Genomic DNA, 15,695 nt, shown 5'->3' with positions numbered 1-15,695 from the left:
TGGGCGGAGGCAGTGTGCCACAGTTGACACTGGACCACCCATCAGTGGAGTCCGTGTAGGACTCCTGGTCACTAGCTTGTCCACAAGGCCACTCCTGCAGCACATGCACAGGGAGCCACCGCTGGTTGAAGCCACAACCAGTGCCTGCAGCACCCCGCTTGGAAGGAGGGACTGAACTCCGCAAGGAAGCTGGGGGGACCTCTATGTGCTTGTTTAAATCCCGGAACCTGTCAGCCTGGGGAGTAGCCTCAAACGAGGCACCCCCCTCAGGGTCATGGCAGAAAGTCCCATTCCAAGAGGCACCCCAGGACTGTGAGGCCCTCCCACCCACACCTTCCCACGCAGGGCTGCTGCCAGGTCCATGCCTGCTGGAGGTCCCACCCAAGTCAACCACAAGGACCCGGTTGCTCTTCTCTTCCTGATTGAAATTCCCAATGCCACTATCACTGTTGCTGCTGGTGCTGTTGTTCTGGTGGGCATCAGCATCCCCATCCAGAAAAGCCCGGGCCCGCACCCCCTCAATCAGCTCGCCCATGTCTCGGTAAAGGACAGAGATGAACTGAAGCACAGGGAGAGAAGACGCTGGAAATTCCAAACAGCCGTTGGTGTCAGGATCAGCTGTGCACTCAAACCCAAACCGCCGAGCAATGCCTTGATGGATCTTATGATTAAACAAGTCTGGGTCCACCATGAATACATGGCAGGAAGTCCGCAAGACACCTTCCTCCTCTTGCGCCAGGCTCCCATCATCATTCGTCTGCATGGTCACCAGCCCAAAAAACCGCCTGTCATCTGGGCACACAGCGCTGAATGCCAGCTTCTCAGCAGGATATTCGGCCACAACACCAGCTTTGTCAGTACACAGCTGTACACAGTCATGCATGATCTTCATCATCACTAGCGAATGGATTTTCTGTTCTGCCCGTAAGCGTCGCATGCAGCCACGGATGGCTTGTAAACTGTCGTACTCCAGGTTAGAGCTTGTAGAAGGAAGTTCAATAGAACCTAAATAACCCACAACCATGGCAACATTTAAAATGCTTGCATCTAATCCAAAATCATCATGATTTTCTAGTCCAATACTGAAAACCGAATCATCATTAATAACATTTGATATTTCCTCTTTAGAAAGCATGTTGGGATTTGGATTATTTACACTTTCATGTCCAATGTCAAAGCGAGCAGCAGCTGACTCTGAAAGGGATCTTTGTTTCAACTTCAAGGGCTCTGAACTACTTGCACAAAGACTTGGATTTTCAAAAATCATATTGAAAATTCCACCAGACTGCATTTCCTCCACGACTCGCTCTGCCCTATTTATACCTAATGCTTTAGAATCAAGTTTGGGCTTCAACCAGCCTTTTCCATCATAGAGTCCTCCTTCTTCATCACTGGAACAGGACTCTAAGTGGCCAATGCCCTCACCAATCACCATGTGCAGGACACCAGAGCATTTCCCAATTAATTTCACAACATCTTCATGAGAAGCTTTTTTCACGTTGATTTCGTTGATGGCAAATATTTGATCTCCAGCACGGAGACCAACAAAATCCGCAGGGCTTCCTCTCATGACACTGCTGAGCACACAAGGCGCCTGTCCAGAAAGGGTGAACCCATAGCCGGCCCTCCCTCGGGCGACCTCAACACTCCGCAGCCGAGGGGGTACTGTCCCGGGCAGTGGCCGCTTCACTGTCTCCCCCGCTCTATACATTCTGATGTGCTTCTAAGGTCAAGAGCATATTTCATTATCACAGTGGATCCATATTTCAGAGAATGCTTGATGCTACCATATTTTTTTTCTTGAAATAATGCCCTAAGGAAGAAAAATAAATAGCTCATTATTAAAGATTCCATGTCTTCTGATTACTGGTATTATCAAAATACAGAAAGATAATATATAATAAAAACCACCATAGAGAGAATCTCTACTTATCACATAAATGTCAAAGTGAAGAAAAAGCAGTGTCTAAATACAATAAATCTTGAAGTCAGGATAAGAAAGTCCCTTTCGAAGTAGAAAGCATAGTCCAAGATTGCTGTCTTGTTACAGCCCCAATTCCTACCAGGCCACCCACCTCTTACTGGAATTAAAAAGACCCCAGCAGCAGTTGCTCCCAGCACTGTTTCCATACCCTTTTTTTTTTTTTTTTTTTTTTTTTTTTTAGAGGTTTTTCACTGTAGGGTGCGTGCGCTCGCCAGACAGACAGAGAGAGACAGAGAGATAGAAAGCGAGAAATCACGCCCTAGGGGGGATGGCCACGCCACAATCCCTTCTCCTCCATTCTCCTCTCGGGATGGGCCACGCTGCAATCCCTTCTGCATTCTCCTCTTGGGATCTTGGGCGCGTACACAGGCACCCAGCTGAGCTTAAACCACCGGGTCTGGGACTCAAACTGCAGTTTGACTACATGGGAGTCTAGCGATATAGCCATTACACCAATTGCTGGTCCCTCCATACCCTTTTATGACTCAAAGAGATCCTTACTGTTCAAAGTATGGTCCATGAACTAGCAGCCTATCAGAAATGCAGACTCTTGGACTCCACCACAGACCAAGTACATCCAAATTTGTATTTAGTAGGATGGGCGGAAGACAAGTGTAAAGAGCATGTGAATATCACCTAGTCCAACCTCTTCATTCATCACAAATCTCGACAAAAAGTTTTCCCTGGTATCAGCAGTTAGCATAATGGCTATGTTGCTGGACTCCCATGTAGTCGACCGAGGTTCGAGTCCCGGACCTGGTGGCTTAAACTCACGCTGGGCATGTGTGCCCAAGATCCTGAGAGGAGAATGGAGGAGAAGGGATTGAGGCATGGCCATCCCCCCTGGGGGGGGGGTGATTTCTCGCTTTCTGTCTCTCTTTGTCTTTCTGGCGAGCGCACGCGCCCTATAGCAAAAACCTCTCAAAAAAAAAAAAAAAGTTTTCCCTTAGGAGAGGGAGACACCTTATATTCTTTTACATTCCATGCCCTTCCCACAATTCATTGGTTTATAACAAAATACTGTAAAGGGAAGAAACGTTAGTCTGAAATGACCTTAATCTAAAATACTACAGAGGTCACCCAACAGAAAAGCAATACTAATTTTATTATTCCAGAATATATGACTCCATAGTGTAAAATACTGGTTGTCTGGCCAACTGCAGTGGCACAATGCAACAGTAGTAATGCAACACTTAGTGATGCTGAGGCCACAGGAGAAGGTCCCAGGTTCAAACCCCAAGGCCTCCCTACACACATCAAGCACACACATCTGTGCCTGCAATCTAGGCTAGCTGAGGCGGGTGGTAGATCATAATGTGAAGACTCTGTTCTCACTGTCCTCTGAGGAAATAAATTAAAGAGAGAGAGAGAAGGAGAAAGAGAGGGCTAGCCCCATAGCACAGCAGTTAAGGGAGCCGGATCACACATGGCTTTCTATAGTTTGAATCCCAGCCCCAGAAGTTTGAAAAACACACCAGGCTCATGTGTGCACACCCCAAATTCTGACAGGATGGAGAAATGGAGGAAAAAGGATCATGGTGTGACCATGCCCCATCAGGAGTGTTTTCTCTCTTCTCTCTCTCTCCCATTCTCTAGTGAATACACACACCTTCTAGCAATTTAAAAGAGAGAGAATTGGTTGTCACTAAAAACAACTCAGTTTCAGGGGCCCCCAAGACCACACCAGGCTCAGTGATCACCAGGAAGATTCACAAGATCAGCACACAGGCACACTCAGAGCTATGATTTATTACAGTGAAAAGATTCAAAGTAAAATCAACAAAGGGAGAAGATGCACAGGGGAAAATCTAGAGAAAACCAGGCATGAGCTTCCAGAATATTCCAGAAATGTAATTTCCCCAGAACGAATTCTGACATGTGTGAAATGTTGCTAACCAAAGCTCATTAGAGTCTCAGCTCAGCGTCTATGATTTTAGTGGAGGCTGTTCGCATGGGCACATTCTGCCTGGCACATACCAAAACTCCAGACTTCCAGAAGGAAGTAGGTGTTCAGCATAAACTGCACCATTAACTAAACAACTGAGGTACAGAGAGCTTCTGTCAAGTCAGTGGGCATCTACACATAAATGTCCCCAGATGCCAGCCTGGGGCAAATCTTGCATATAGGACTTCTGAGTGTGCAGTTTTAGGCCTGCTATATGAACTCTTTTCTGTACAAGAGCCTTTAAAGTTCATTTTAAAAAGCAAGAGTAAGCAATTTTATTGTGATTATCCAAAATATTATAAAGTATGTTTCTTTTAAAGAGCCTATGTTTTTTGGATCAGGACCACCGAAGACCCTATGCTCAGACTTCATCCTCCTGCCGCCCCCAGACCTACCCAATCAGGATAGGTCAATCAGCAGCCATCTATATTTGAGTTCTGAGTGGCCCCATTCAGGGATCAGGACCCTCTGCCCAGACTTTACCCTCCTGCCCCCAAGATCTAGGCAAGGAGCCAGATTAGAGAACCCTACTTATTCTCTCGCTCTCTCTCTGTCTCTCTCTATATATTTTTTATTTTTTTTAATTTTTCAACTTAACTCTCTGCCACTCTTTTTAACTCTTACCTTTCCTCTTGTCCCCACAGAACAAGCCAATCAGCAGTCATCTATATTTGAGTTCTGAGAGGCTCTAGTTTTCAGTTTTTTTAGTCAAAAATTATTTTTTTTTTGTCTTTTTTTTTTTTTTGGTTCTCTTTTTTGGTTTCCTTTTTTTCTTTTTCCTTTTCTTTTTACCTTTCTCGCTTTTCTGTTCAGTCTCCACAAGGTCTAGGTGTTCAGTCAGTAGCTAAATACCTGAATACTTTTAGGGTCATATGAATCCTCGGTTTTCATTGAATCAGCTGTGCAAAGAGAGAGAAACAGTACTGTTTAGAGACTGCACATCACCTCCTCCTGCATTCCTCTGAAAGCTCAGATTTAACTCCAAAAACTAGGAAAAAGCATATAATCCACGAGATGACCAGAAACCACCACAGAGGCACAAGAAATATGAGAAACCAAGAAAATATCTCTCCTCTAAGGGAAAAGAATAACTCTTCTTCCTCCACAGAGAATACAAGGGAAGTCATGGAAATGTCAGATAAAATACTCACACTGACAAAGCTAACAGAGATGCAAGAGAAGAGAGACAACGAAGAAGGTGCAAGAGAAAAGAGATGAGTTCCAGGAGGTGAGGAAGTTCCTGTACAATCAGAAAGAGGAGATACACATCATGAAAAAGAATCAAACAGAACTGTTAGAGATGAAGGCTATAATACAGGAAATCAAAACCTCCCTTGAAAGTACCAAAAGCAGATTAGATCATGAAGAAGATCGAATCTCAGATACAGAAGATAGAACTTCTGACCTAGAAAAATTTACCAAAAAGACTGAGAAAATAACCAAAAAAAAAAAAAAGAGAGAGAGAGAGAATAACATGTGAGTAATACTAGGTATCACTGAACACCCAAACATACAGATCATCAGTATCCCAGAAGATGAAGAAACTAATAAAGGCATTGATAATCTGTTCCATGAAATCCTAGAAGAAAACTTTCCAAACCTTAGAGAGGCACTCAAATATCCAGACCTAAAAAATACAAAGGACCCCCTGCATAGGGTCAACTCAAGAAGATCTTCCCCAAGGCACATCATAGCCAGACTGACCAAAACCACAGACAGAGACAAGATACTAAAATTGGCAAGAGAGAAATGTCAAGATAATTTCAAAGGATATCCCATCAGGTTAATGTCGGACCTCTCATAGGAAACAATGCAAGCAAGGGAAGAATGGGAAAACATATTCAAAGTGTTAAGTGAAAAACAATTTCAAGCAAGAATACTATATCCAGTAAGATTATCTTTATATGGGAAGAAGAGCCTGAAACATTCTCAGATAAACAAAACCTGAAAGAATTTATCAACACCAAACTAGCTCTTCAAGAAGTGATGAAGGGAGTGCTATACCAGGAAAACTAAAGACAGACAGAAATAAGAGAACAAGAAATGACCAAGAAAAGAGCCAACTTAATGGTAGGGATAAGTTCAGAAATATCAGTAATAATGTTGAATGTTAATTTCCAGAATTTAAATGGAAAGATCAGACCATAGTAACATTGTGAATTCAACAGAAGAGATATTAATTAGTCTGAACTAGTGAAATATAATTTTTTGACTTTAGACTAATACATTACTGATTTTCTTCGATGATTTGATTTCCATATTTAAGGATGTTTGTCTTCCCTTGAACTGTTGATAGGTGCATCTACCTACTATTTGAACTGAATCCTAACCTTTTTCCTGGCTTTAAGTTTTAAGCAAATTTCTCTTAACTTTTTAATCTATTAAAATTAAAACTGTTTTTCCTGAAATTAAGAAATATATTTTAAAAAATACCTATTAATACCTATTTAATGTCTGCATTAAGCTACATAGCCCTATTGAGGTGCTACTTTATAGTATGTTCACTTTACTCACTGAGGTTTATGCCTAAAATCAGACATGTCTTTATATATATATATATATAATTGGAGATACCAGAGACAGTGTGGGACGGGGGGGTGGCACTGGCAGAGGGTGAGAGGTAAGGAATCAAGGGTGGGGAGTAAGCAAAATATATAAGAAACAAGAAATTGAAAATTATTTGTTGATAATATGTATGGTAATATCCTTGATTGAGCCAATATGGAAAATCTTATTTTGTATACTATATTGATGTACAATGAATAACTTTTTTAAAGACCATAAGTTTTTTTGTTTTGTTGTGTGTTTTTGTTTGTTTGTTTTTGTCTCATTTAGTTTTTAAATAATTGTTTTAAAGTTATTAGAAGAGATCCTTGTCTTGGCATGAAGTTTTCAATAACAGAATCATAAAACAGACTCGAAGTAATTTACACACACCAAAAAGCTAAAGAATTAGACAAAATGGAAAATGATTATTAGTGCCCAAAAGTAGCCTCAGTGATAATTTTTAAAAACTTACATATAAGATGCACGTGGAATAAAATTATGTTTTGGATACTTAAGAATAAAAAAAAGAGGGACCAGCAGATGGCGTTATGGTTACCTCACTGGACTCCTACGTGGCCGACTGCAGTTCAGGTCCCAGACCTAGTGGCTTCAAACTCACCCTGGGCACGTGTGCGTAAGAACCCAAAATCCCAAGAGGAGAATGGAGGAGAAGGGACTGTGGCATGGCTATCCCCCTGGGGGGGGGGTGATTTCTCGCTTTCTGTTTCTCTATCTCTCTCTCTCTCTATCTCTGTCTGTCTCTCTGGTGAGTGCCTGCACCCTATAGCAAAAAATCTCTCTTAAAAAAAAAAGAATAAAAAAAAATTTATAAATTACTATTACATATTATGTAATATATAAGTTATATTAAATTAATAATTTAAATATTAAGACTGGACGTTTAACTAATATTCATTATTTAAAACATATATATTGGCCCAACTTTGGTGATGCATAGATAGTGCCACCACTTAGGAGACTGGAAGCTAGATGCTAGGCCTGAGTAAGGTTTGAGGTCAACCTGAACATGCAGGCACATGGGACCAGCAGTTAGCATAATGGCTATGTCTCTGGACGACCATGTAGTCGATCGCGATTCGAGTCCCAGACCCGGTGGCTTAAACTCACACCAGGCACGTGTGCGTGCGTGCCCAAGATCCTGAGAGGAGAAGGGATTGTGGCATAGCCACCCCCCTGGGGGGGGGTGATTTCTCGCTTTTTGTCTCCCTCTCTCTCTCTTTCTCGCGAGTGCACACGCCCTAGAGCAAAAACCTCTCAAAAAAAAAAAAAATGCAGGCACATGCCTATAATCCTGGCTAATTGAGAGGCTGGGGCAGGAGGAACATGATACAGCAAGATTCTACTGAAAAAATAAGTATTTCTGTCTTATTCTTGCCCTCTCTCGACCCTCTCCCATAAAGGGAAGGGGAAAATGTATATGTAATATTAAAATTGGCCAAGGAACATGTTTTAGGATCTTCTCAATGAAGCTTCTTAAGGGGTTTGGTAGGCTACATAACAGTCCTCTAATATGCCCACGTCCTAATCTCCAAAACCCAGGAATGTACTCCCATGCTTACAGAGACTTTGCAGAGGTGATCAAGTGGAAGATCCTGAGATGGGGAGGCTACGCTGATTATCTAGGGGGAATCCATGTAATAAAATACTGATAAGAGAAAGGCAGGAGGGTCAGTCTGAGAAGATCGTGTGATGATGGAAGCAGAGATCAGAAAAATAAGAGGACATAGCCATGAGCCCAGGCAGGAAGGCAGCCTCTAAAAGTTGCAAAAGGCAAGGAAATGGGTTTTCCCCAGAGTCTCCAGAAGGAGCCAGCCCTGTTGATACCTAGTCAGATTGATTTTGAACATCAGACATCCAAAACTAGAGAATACATTCATGCTTCAGGCATCCAGTTTATGATCATTTATTTCAGCAGCCACAGGAAATGAATATCATGTATGCATGAAATAGTCTCTCTGAAACATGCTCAGAGTGTTATCTGGCTCATAGAAGACAAGATCCATCAAGACTGCTGCTGTTCTGGAGGTTATCGCACATGCGGGTTATCACTGTAGACTACTCCAGGACCAGAAGTCAGCAAGGCCTTGTTGGTTTCTCCAGGCACAAAAAAATCTCTTGGCTTTCTCTTCTAAACAATAAGAGATGCTCCTTTGGTGAAAGAAAAGATCTCCCAACTTATATGCACAATTATTTTGTAATTAATATCTGACCACCATGGAGTCCTAGCAATATATGACATAATATTAAATAGCAGGCTTCTATGTGGCTTACCTAAATATTTCCATTAGGTACTTACTGTCATGTTCTTCTACTTAGAAAAAATAAAGTGTTTGTAATTCATATTAAGTAATATTCTAATGCCTATAATCACATTTTGTAAGTTCAGCCTATAGTTCAATTTTTCCTTAAGCTATACAAACTAATATTAAAACCAGAGGAATGGACAATGAAATTCATATGAGACATAAGACATTGTTTCAAATCTGCATTTGTATTACTATCCGGCCTCTGGGGAAAATGCCAGTTCCTGGGTTCTCTCTACCACCCAGACACTGATTTAGTAGGTCTGGAGACAGGGAGGCCAGGAAGCCCCTACCACAACCCATATACCTTCTAGAACACCCTGATGTGAGGTCATCTAATCCAGCCTTCTCACTGTGCAGAAAATGTAGCAAGTCACAAGGCTTTCTGATGGCACAGACAGGTCATGATACAAAGGACTCTATTCTCACCACACCCTCTGTAGCCTTACATTAGCCCATGGACTGTAATATGATATTGCCATTCCTTTATTCAGTTGTCATTCAAAACTAACAAGTAATCTAGAAATAAATATTAGCTGTCAGGACATTTCCCTATGGCTTCCAAAGTTTAAGTCTGGTACAAAATTAGTACCATTCAGATGAATTCTTCCACCCATGCTGTCCACTTACACAGTCCCTTCATCAGACTGGCTCCAGTCAGTGCACCAACTGGGACCCACCCACCAGGAGAGTCCTGCCCATTCCACACTTTCCCTATAGCCATGTCCCACAGCTACCTCCCAACCACCACCCAGCATTGTCCATGACTACTGAACTCCCGCTTGGTACTGCCTTCTCCCAATATCCACACTAGAAGAGACACCCACCAGAAGACCCAACACCTGCCCCTACTGGGACACACCCAACATGGACACACTCAACAGACACACACTGAGTAATATCCCTGTGTTCGGCCACCTCACAGCTCTGATTCACTCTGATCCAATGGGCCCACCCTGAAGAACCCCACTGAGTCCCCAGCCACTCTTCCTATCCCTCCCCCTAATTCAGACTGGACCTGCCCTCCTCTGACACAGCAAGACAAAACACCAAAGGACATGAGATGGCAGATTCTTGAATTGCCAAAGTCACTTCTAGACCATTTTACTGGCAACAACAATCAATACCTTCTCCACATTTTTATCCTCAAAGTGTAATCACCTGCAGTAAACAGACCATCTTAAACCTCCTGATTCCAGCTCTTCTACAGCAGACACTTTACCTGCCATTCAATGATGTCACTAACCACTACGTCCAGGACTTATGCCTCTGAAGACCTCTTGCCCAAGGACAAGAAAACCAGGAGGCAACAAATGGCATCATGATCCAAGAGGCATTGCTCCTTGGCCCCAACCAGTGCCAGCTCGTACTACATGCTGCCAGATACCTGCTGCTGGTGCGGCCCAGAAAACTGCACCCGAAGGGCCTGATGGGCATAAAGTCTGCCCATAGCCTCTCATAGGTCAGCAATGGCCCCTACTGGGACAGCAAGAGACATCTCCAACCATTCCCTGCCCTGACCAGCTGTCCCAACCCTAAGGCCACCTCAACCTACCCAAGGACCCTTTCCTGTACCCTTTCTTTCCCCACTTCCCCTTGGATCTTCAATCTCCTCTTTATGTGGACCCAAAACCTAACGGAATTCTTTCCTGAGCTCTAATCCCCATATCCTAGGCTTTCTGAGCCACTCCTAAGTATTTTGTCAATGCACGTACCACAAGTCTACACCCAATTGCACCTTTAGCTGGAAGTATCTCTTTCTCCTCCTCCTCCTCCTCCTCCACATCCTCCTCATCCTCTTCTTCCTCCTCAGGCCCTGACTTCTACCTAGTCTCTCCCATCTTGCAGGCATCAGACTGAGTCTTCCCATGCCCAGGGCAAACTCTTCCCATCTCTGGGCCAAACCTGTAGTCACCTCGTCCTCCTTGCCACTCAAGTAGCCCCTCTCAGACCACATGGTCATGCTGCAGCCCCTCTCTAACCACAGCTTTTGCCACCTGCCCTGTGTGCTCCCCACCAGCCACTCTCCCTGCCCTGCCCTCCTTACTCAGCCCCAGTCATTAGCTCAATAATGTTCCTGTCCATCCCATGTCCCCTGCACCCACTTGGGATACCCCATAGAAGTTGACCCTGAGATTTCTTCATTCCTGCCATGAACTCAGGATACTGTCTAGAAGCATCCCACCACAGGGTGGGTGCCTGGATCCCCCACTGCAAGTACTCTCATCAGCCCCAGCCACCAGCCCCATGAAATTCCTCTGGTCAACTCACAGTGATTCCAGTCCTCCCCGCAACCTCCTATATTCCATGCCCTTTCTTCCCTTCCTGTTCTCAGCTCATGGTATACTTCCCACAGCAGAGAGAAAAGATACCTCACCCTCCTCTTCCTTCTCTCACTTGCCACCTCTCACTTCCTCTGCTTAGTCTGAGCTCAGGATTCCCAAGCTCTCCCTACCTCCCAGAGCATCTTGATTTCCCCAGGTGTTTGTCTCCTGCCCACACTTCTCAGTCTCACTAAGCACTTCAAACAAAACAGAGTCAAAACAAATTCTCTTTCCCAAAGCTGCACTTCTCCATGATGGGCCTCCATCTTCCCAAGTACATGCAAGGGGAAGTGGCCAACCAACACAAGGGCTCCAGGAGCCTGCAAATCCTGACCAGGACAAGCAGAGAAATTCAAGAGTCTGTCTCAAAGAAAGGCCCCCACAAATAAGCACCAACTGTGAGAATAGACTATACCAAAGTCCAGACCAACACAAGGGCTGGAAGATCAATTCCACACCATAGTGCAAAAGGACAAGGAGACAAAAATATGACAGAAAAGCTAAAAGATAAAGATCCAAGGAAAGAAAACATGACGATCTATAAGTGCAGTTAAAAGTCTCTATCTGTCACTCAAGTACCTCAAAGGGCAGTCAGGAAGGGATCCATCAAACTTGAAGAGTACGTCTGTAGCTATCAGCTTAAATTGTAGATTATGGCAACATTCAGTTTGGAGAACCCAGAGGAAGCTGCAACCGAAGCCAGGTTTTAAAATTTGGTGGGACATTTGGCCTGGTTTAACATATTTTAATTATCTTTTAAAGTTCATTTATTTATTCCCATGAGAGAGACATAGAGAAAGACAGACATCCTCATGTTGCAATCCATCCCCAATCTCAGCTCCTCAGATCACAAGAACGTGCACATACCCTCGGCATGTTCAGGGAGGTTCTAGGACATGAACCCAGAACCTTTCCTATGTGGGCCCAGTTGCATTACCACTGTATCACCACCACTCCAGCCCCCACCCCTGACTTTTTTAAAAAATCCAGGAGAAGGCTAAGAGAAAGAAACTCAAAGAACTATCTGAAGGAATCTTCTAGCCACCAAAATAAAGGGAAAGCTTCCCACCCCCTGGCCCAATAATTCAAGAGACACAAGCCACTGTATTAAGGCTCCACAGAAAAAGAGAACAGCAGTAAGCTACCAGTTATGCCAAACCCAGGCAGCAGTTTGCAACCATTTGCTTATGAATAAACAACTGGTTATACAGCTTGAGGGTATAGAGCATGAGAGATTGATTAATTCAATTAATTAATAGTGGTCATTGTTTACCGAATAACACTTCGTTGACTAATTGGTCCAAAAAGTAACAGTACACTTCCCAGAGCTAAAGACAATCTTTTGAACACAAAGGGCCCACCAAGTGCTTTTAAGGGAAGTGAAAAAGGCCCATAAGATATTCAAAAAGACAAGCTTCATCTGAAGGCACAAGAATTTGCCACCACACATCTGAAAACATAGAGTGTCAGATGCCTGCAAGGTGCTGAGGGCTCAATATGCGATCTATCTGCTGGATGGAAGCAGCCAGCCAAAGACCTGGGAGGAGCACTTCAGAGGATTACAACCTGCACAAGTGAGCCACAGTGCATCTACAGTTAGGCTGAACTGTCCAGATGCCTCACATTGACCACTTGAACACATAAACACACATCATTAAACTCCATTCCCCAAACTTCAAGACTGAGACAATTCCAAAAGGTGAGGGAGCCCATAAAATGGAGTATTTCAAGACATCACAAGTTGGGGGAACATGATCCCTACCCCAGTGTACCTCATGTGCATCTGCAGAGGCAACCACTTGTGACCAACTCCTTTAAGAAACACTAGACAAACAGGTGCACTGTGCACAATGCCCTCAGAATGGTTCTCCTATACTGATCACACAGGTCTTGAAGACACTTGGTAAAAGTGTCCAACTCCAAGAATCCAGTAAACACAGATAATGCTTTAATAAGCCCCTGTGTGTTTCTTCTACCTAGACAGCCCCAGTCATTGGGGTGGAACCCAACTACATCAGGGAAGGAAAATAGCCCTTGCTCTGTCTAAAGAACTTCTTGGAACTTAGGAAATAAAAAAGAAAGTATGTGTATGTGTGTGTTTTTGTGTGCCTGTATGTATGTGTACGTATCCACACGCACATGCATACAGGGCACAGAAGTGAGTCTTTTCTAAAAGCCCTTCTGGTCAAGCAGTATCTTCTGGGTATAGAATTTAACACTCACTCCTCTAAATACCAAAGGCACTTAAAATAGCTCTGCTACTACAAAGAAGGAAGCTGCTATCTGTCCACATCCATTCCACAGATACTTCTGAGTGTCTTCTCTGTGTCAAGCACGACTTTAGGCATGAAGGAAACAACAGAGACAACAGGATCCATCCTGGGGAAGTCTATTCTGGGAGAGTCCATTCTGACAGATCCTGCCAGGGGGAGCCTGTCCAGAGAAGCCCACCCTCTACAGTAACAGCTGACAGGTAGTCCAGCAGAGTGGTCTAGGCTGAGCCCTTAGACTGCAAAGCTGAATGTTAGCGGGCCAGTCCTGCCATTTGAGTGACCCTGATCAACTAACAGCCTGTCTAAGATTCCTCATATGTACAGTGGAAGAAACACAGAGCCCATTCCCTGATGATGTGAAGATTAAACAAAATAACACAATAAGCCTGACACCAACCAGACCCTCCATAAAGTGTAGCTATTGTTTTCATTGTTATCAATACACATCCAAGTACCTGGGGAGTCACAGGGCCCATGCAGACAATATGAGACCCAACACAATGACTTGAGGGCAAAAATGTGTGCCGGAATGTGCTGGTTCATACCACTCTCATACCCTCACCAACCATACCTATACCCTTTCCAAATAACCCACTCTCCACAGGGGCCTGATTATAAGCACAAATCAGGTCTACTCACTTCCCTGCCCTGGTACACACACATACACTAACATATACATTGATGCGTGGTCATAGGGTGAGGATTTAATGTCCTGCTGCAGTGTACATTTGGGAGGGGCTGGAGCTGAAGTGTTCACTGTGGTGCCTCTACGCTCTGCACAGGGCAAGTGCTTGGTCAACACCTGCTGAGCGAGGGAAGGAAAGCAATGACGCCAAGAACCAGTTTGGCTAGAAGATTCTTAGATATCTCTAAAGTGTCAGAACTGAATTATTTTTGTCCATATTTTCTAATGGATATACTTTTGTACTAAGGGGAAAACAAGATAAGAAAACTGCTGAGCTTTTATATGTAGGCCATCATAATAATGAATAAAATACGCAGTCAGTGTGGCCTTCTCTCTTCAGCCCTACCCACTGGCTCGGTGGCAAGTGAGGTCACAAGGTGTACATCCCACTGCTGCTGTGTGGCCCATGTCCAGGAGGCTCTCCCTAAAAGTGAGCTGCATCACCAAAAGGCCATGAAAGCAGTGCCCAAGGCATGAACCACCATAAAGAATACCTGAACTTAGTGAGTTCAAAATTAAGAGGAGCAGACAATGGAGCTCACCCCACAGCGCAGGTCAGTCAACAACAACAATGACCCCAACTCAGAAAAGAGAATGAAGGGATAAAACAGAAGCAAATACCAAAAAACTGGTAAAAATCCACCCTGGTATTTTTCTGAGTTGGCTAAAAGGACAGAGTTGTTATTGTTGTTTTTAAGGTTTTGCCATAGGGCATGTGTGCCCACCTGAGAAAGAGACAATGAGAGGGAAAGTAAGAAAGTGTGATTTTCAAGCCACTAGGTCTGGGTCTTGAATCACAATTGGCCATGTGGAAGTCACCCAACCACCATGCCACCTGCTGGCCCCAATGACAGAACCTTTTATACTCCAAAAGAGGAAACGAATCCACCCTCACTCCCTGTTCTCAACCCTATCATTCCCATTACACGCCTGGATACCAAATCTAACCCAATTCCTCCAACCAGTGCTGTCAGCCTACCTGGTAGAATAACATGGCAAGAAATGCTATAGTTTCTACCCACCAAAGTCCCCTAAAATAATCCCAGTCCAAACAGAAGCACAGTGGGGTAAAAAAGCCAAGACCACTCCTAGTTCCCTGTTCTCCGTTCTGGCTACCTACATAACGTGTAGACTCTGCCTCCCTACTCTCCCCTGAGCCATGGGATCCTGAGGGTTAAAGTGCCACAGCCAAGTGATACCTATTTATATTGAAGGAAGGAAATACTCATCAAGAGTTTTCAGATAACCCAATCACTTACTGACATGAGCACATGATGCCACCTGTCTATAAGCAGGAAAAGGCAGACAGCCCAAAAATTAAAGTCCAAGTATACTAAAGGAATATAGATGAAAATATAGAGGTGAGGGCATTCAATGAGTGTAGAAAAAAAGGGGCATGGGAACCAGCAGTTAGCGTAATGGCTGTGTCGCTGAACTCCTATGTAGTCGACCGCACTTTGCATCCTGGACCCGGTGGCTTAAAACTCACGCCAGGCACGTGTGCGTACGTGCCCAAGATCCCGAGAGAATGGAGGAGAAGGGATTGCGGCGTGACCATCCCCCCTGGGGGGTGATTTCTCACTTTCTGTCTCTCTGTCTCTCTCTGTCTGTCT

General features: G+C 44.0%; 1 protein-coding gene across 1 annotated transcript in view; it reads right to left on the bottom strand.

The window, feature by feature from the left end:
- The window catches only part of RGS12 (regulator of G protein signaling 12), a gene marked incomplete in the record, with an annotated part of 188,317 nt that overhangs the window by 157,900 nt on the left and 14,722 nt on the right, over positions 1-15,695 (bottom strand). Inside the window, 1 exon segment of the mRNA XM_027773595.1 lies at positions 1-1,813. Coding sequence (XP_027629396.1) covers positions 1-1,711 — 1,711 coding nt within the window.

This window comes from Tupaia chinensis, unplaced genomic scaffold, assembly GCF_000334495.1.
Source record: "Tupaia chinensis unplaced genomic scaffold, TupChi_1.0 Scaffold000360_1, whole genome shotgun sequence".
Taxonomy (NCBI): Eukaryota; Metazoa; Chordata; class Mammalia; order Scandentia; family Tupaiidae; genus Tupaia; species Tupaia belangeri.
The sequence above is the reverse complement of the archived record's forward strand: the minus strand, read 5'-3'. Positions and strand labels throughout refer to the sequence as shown.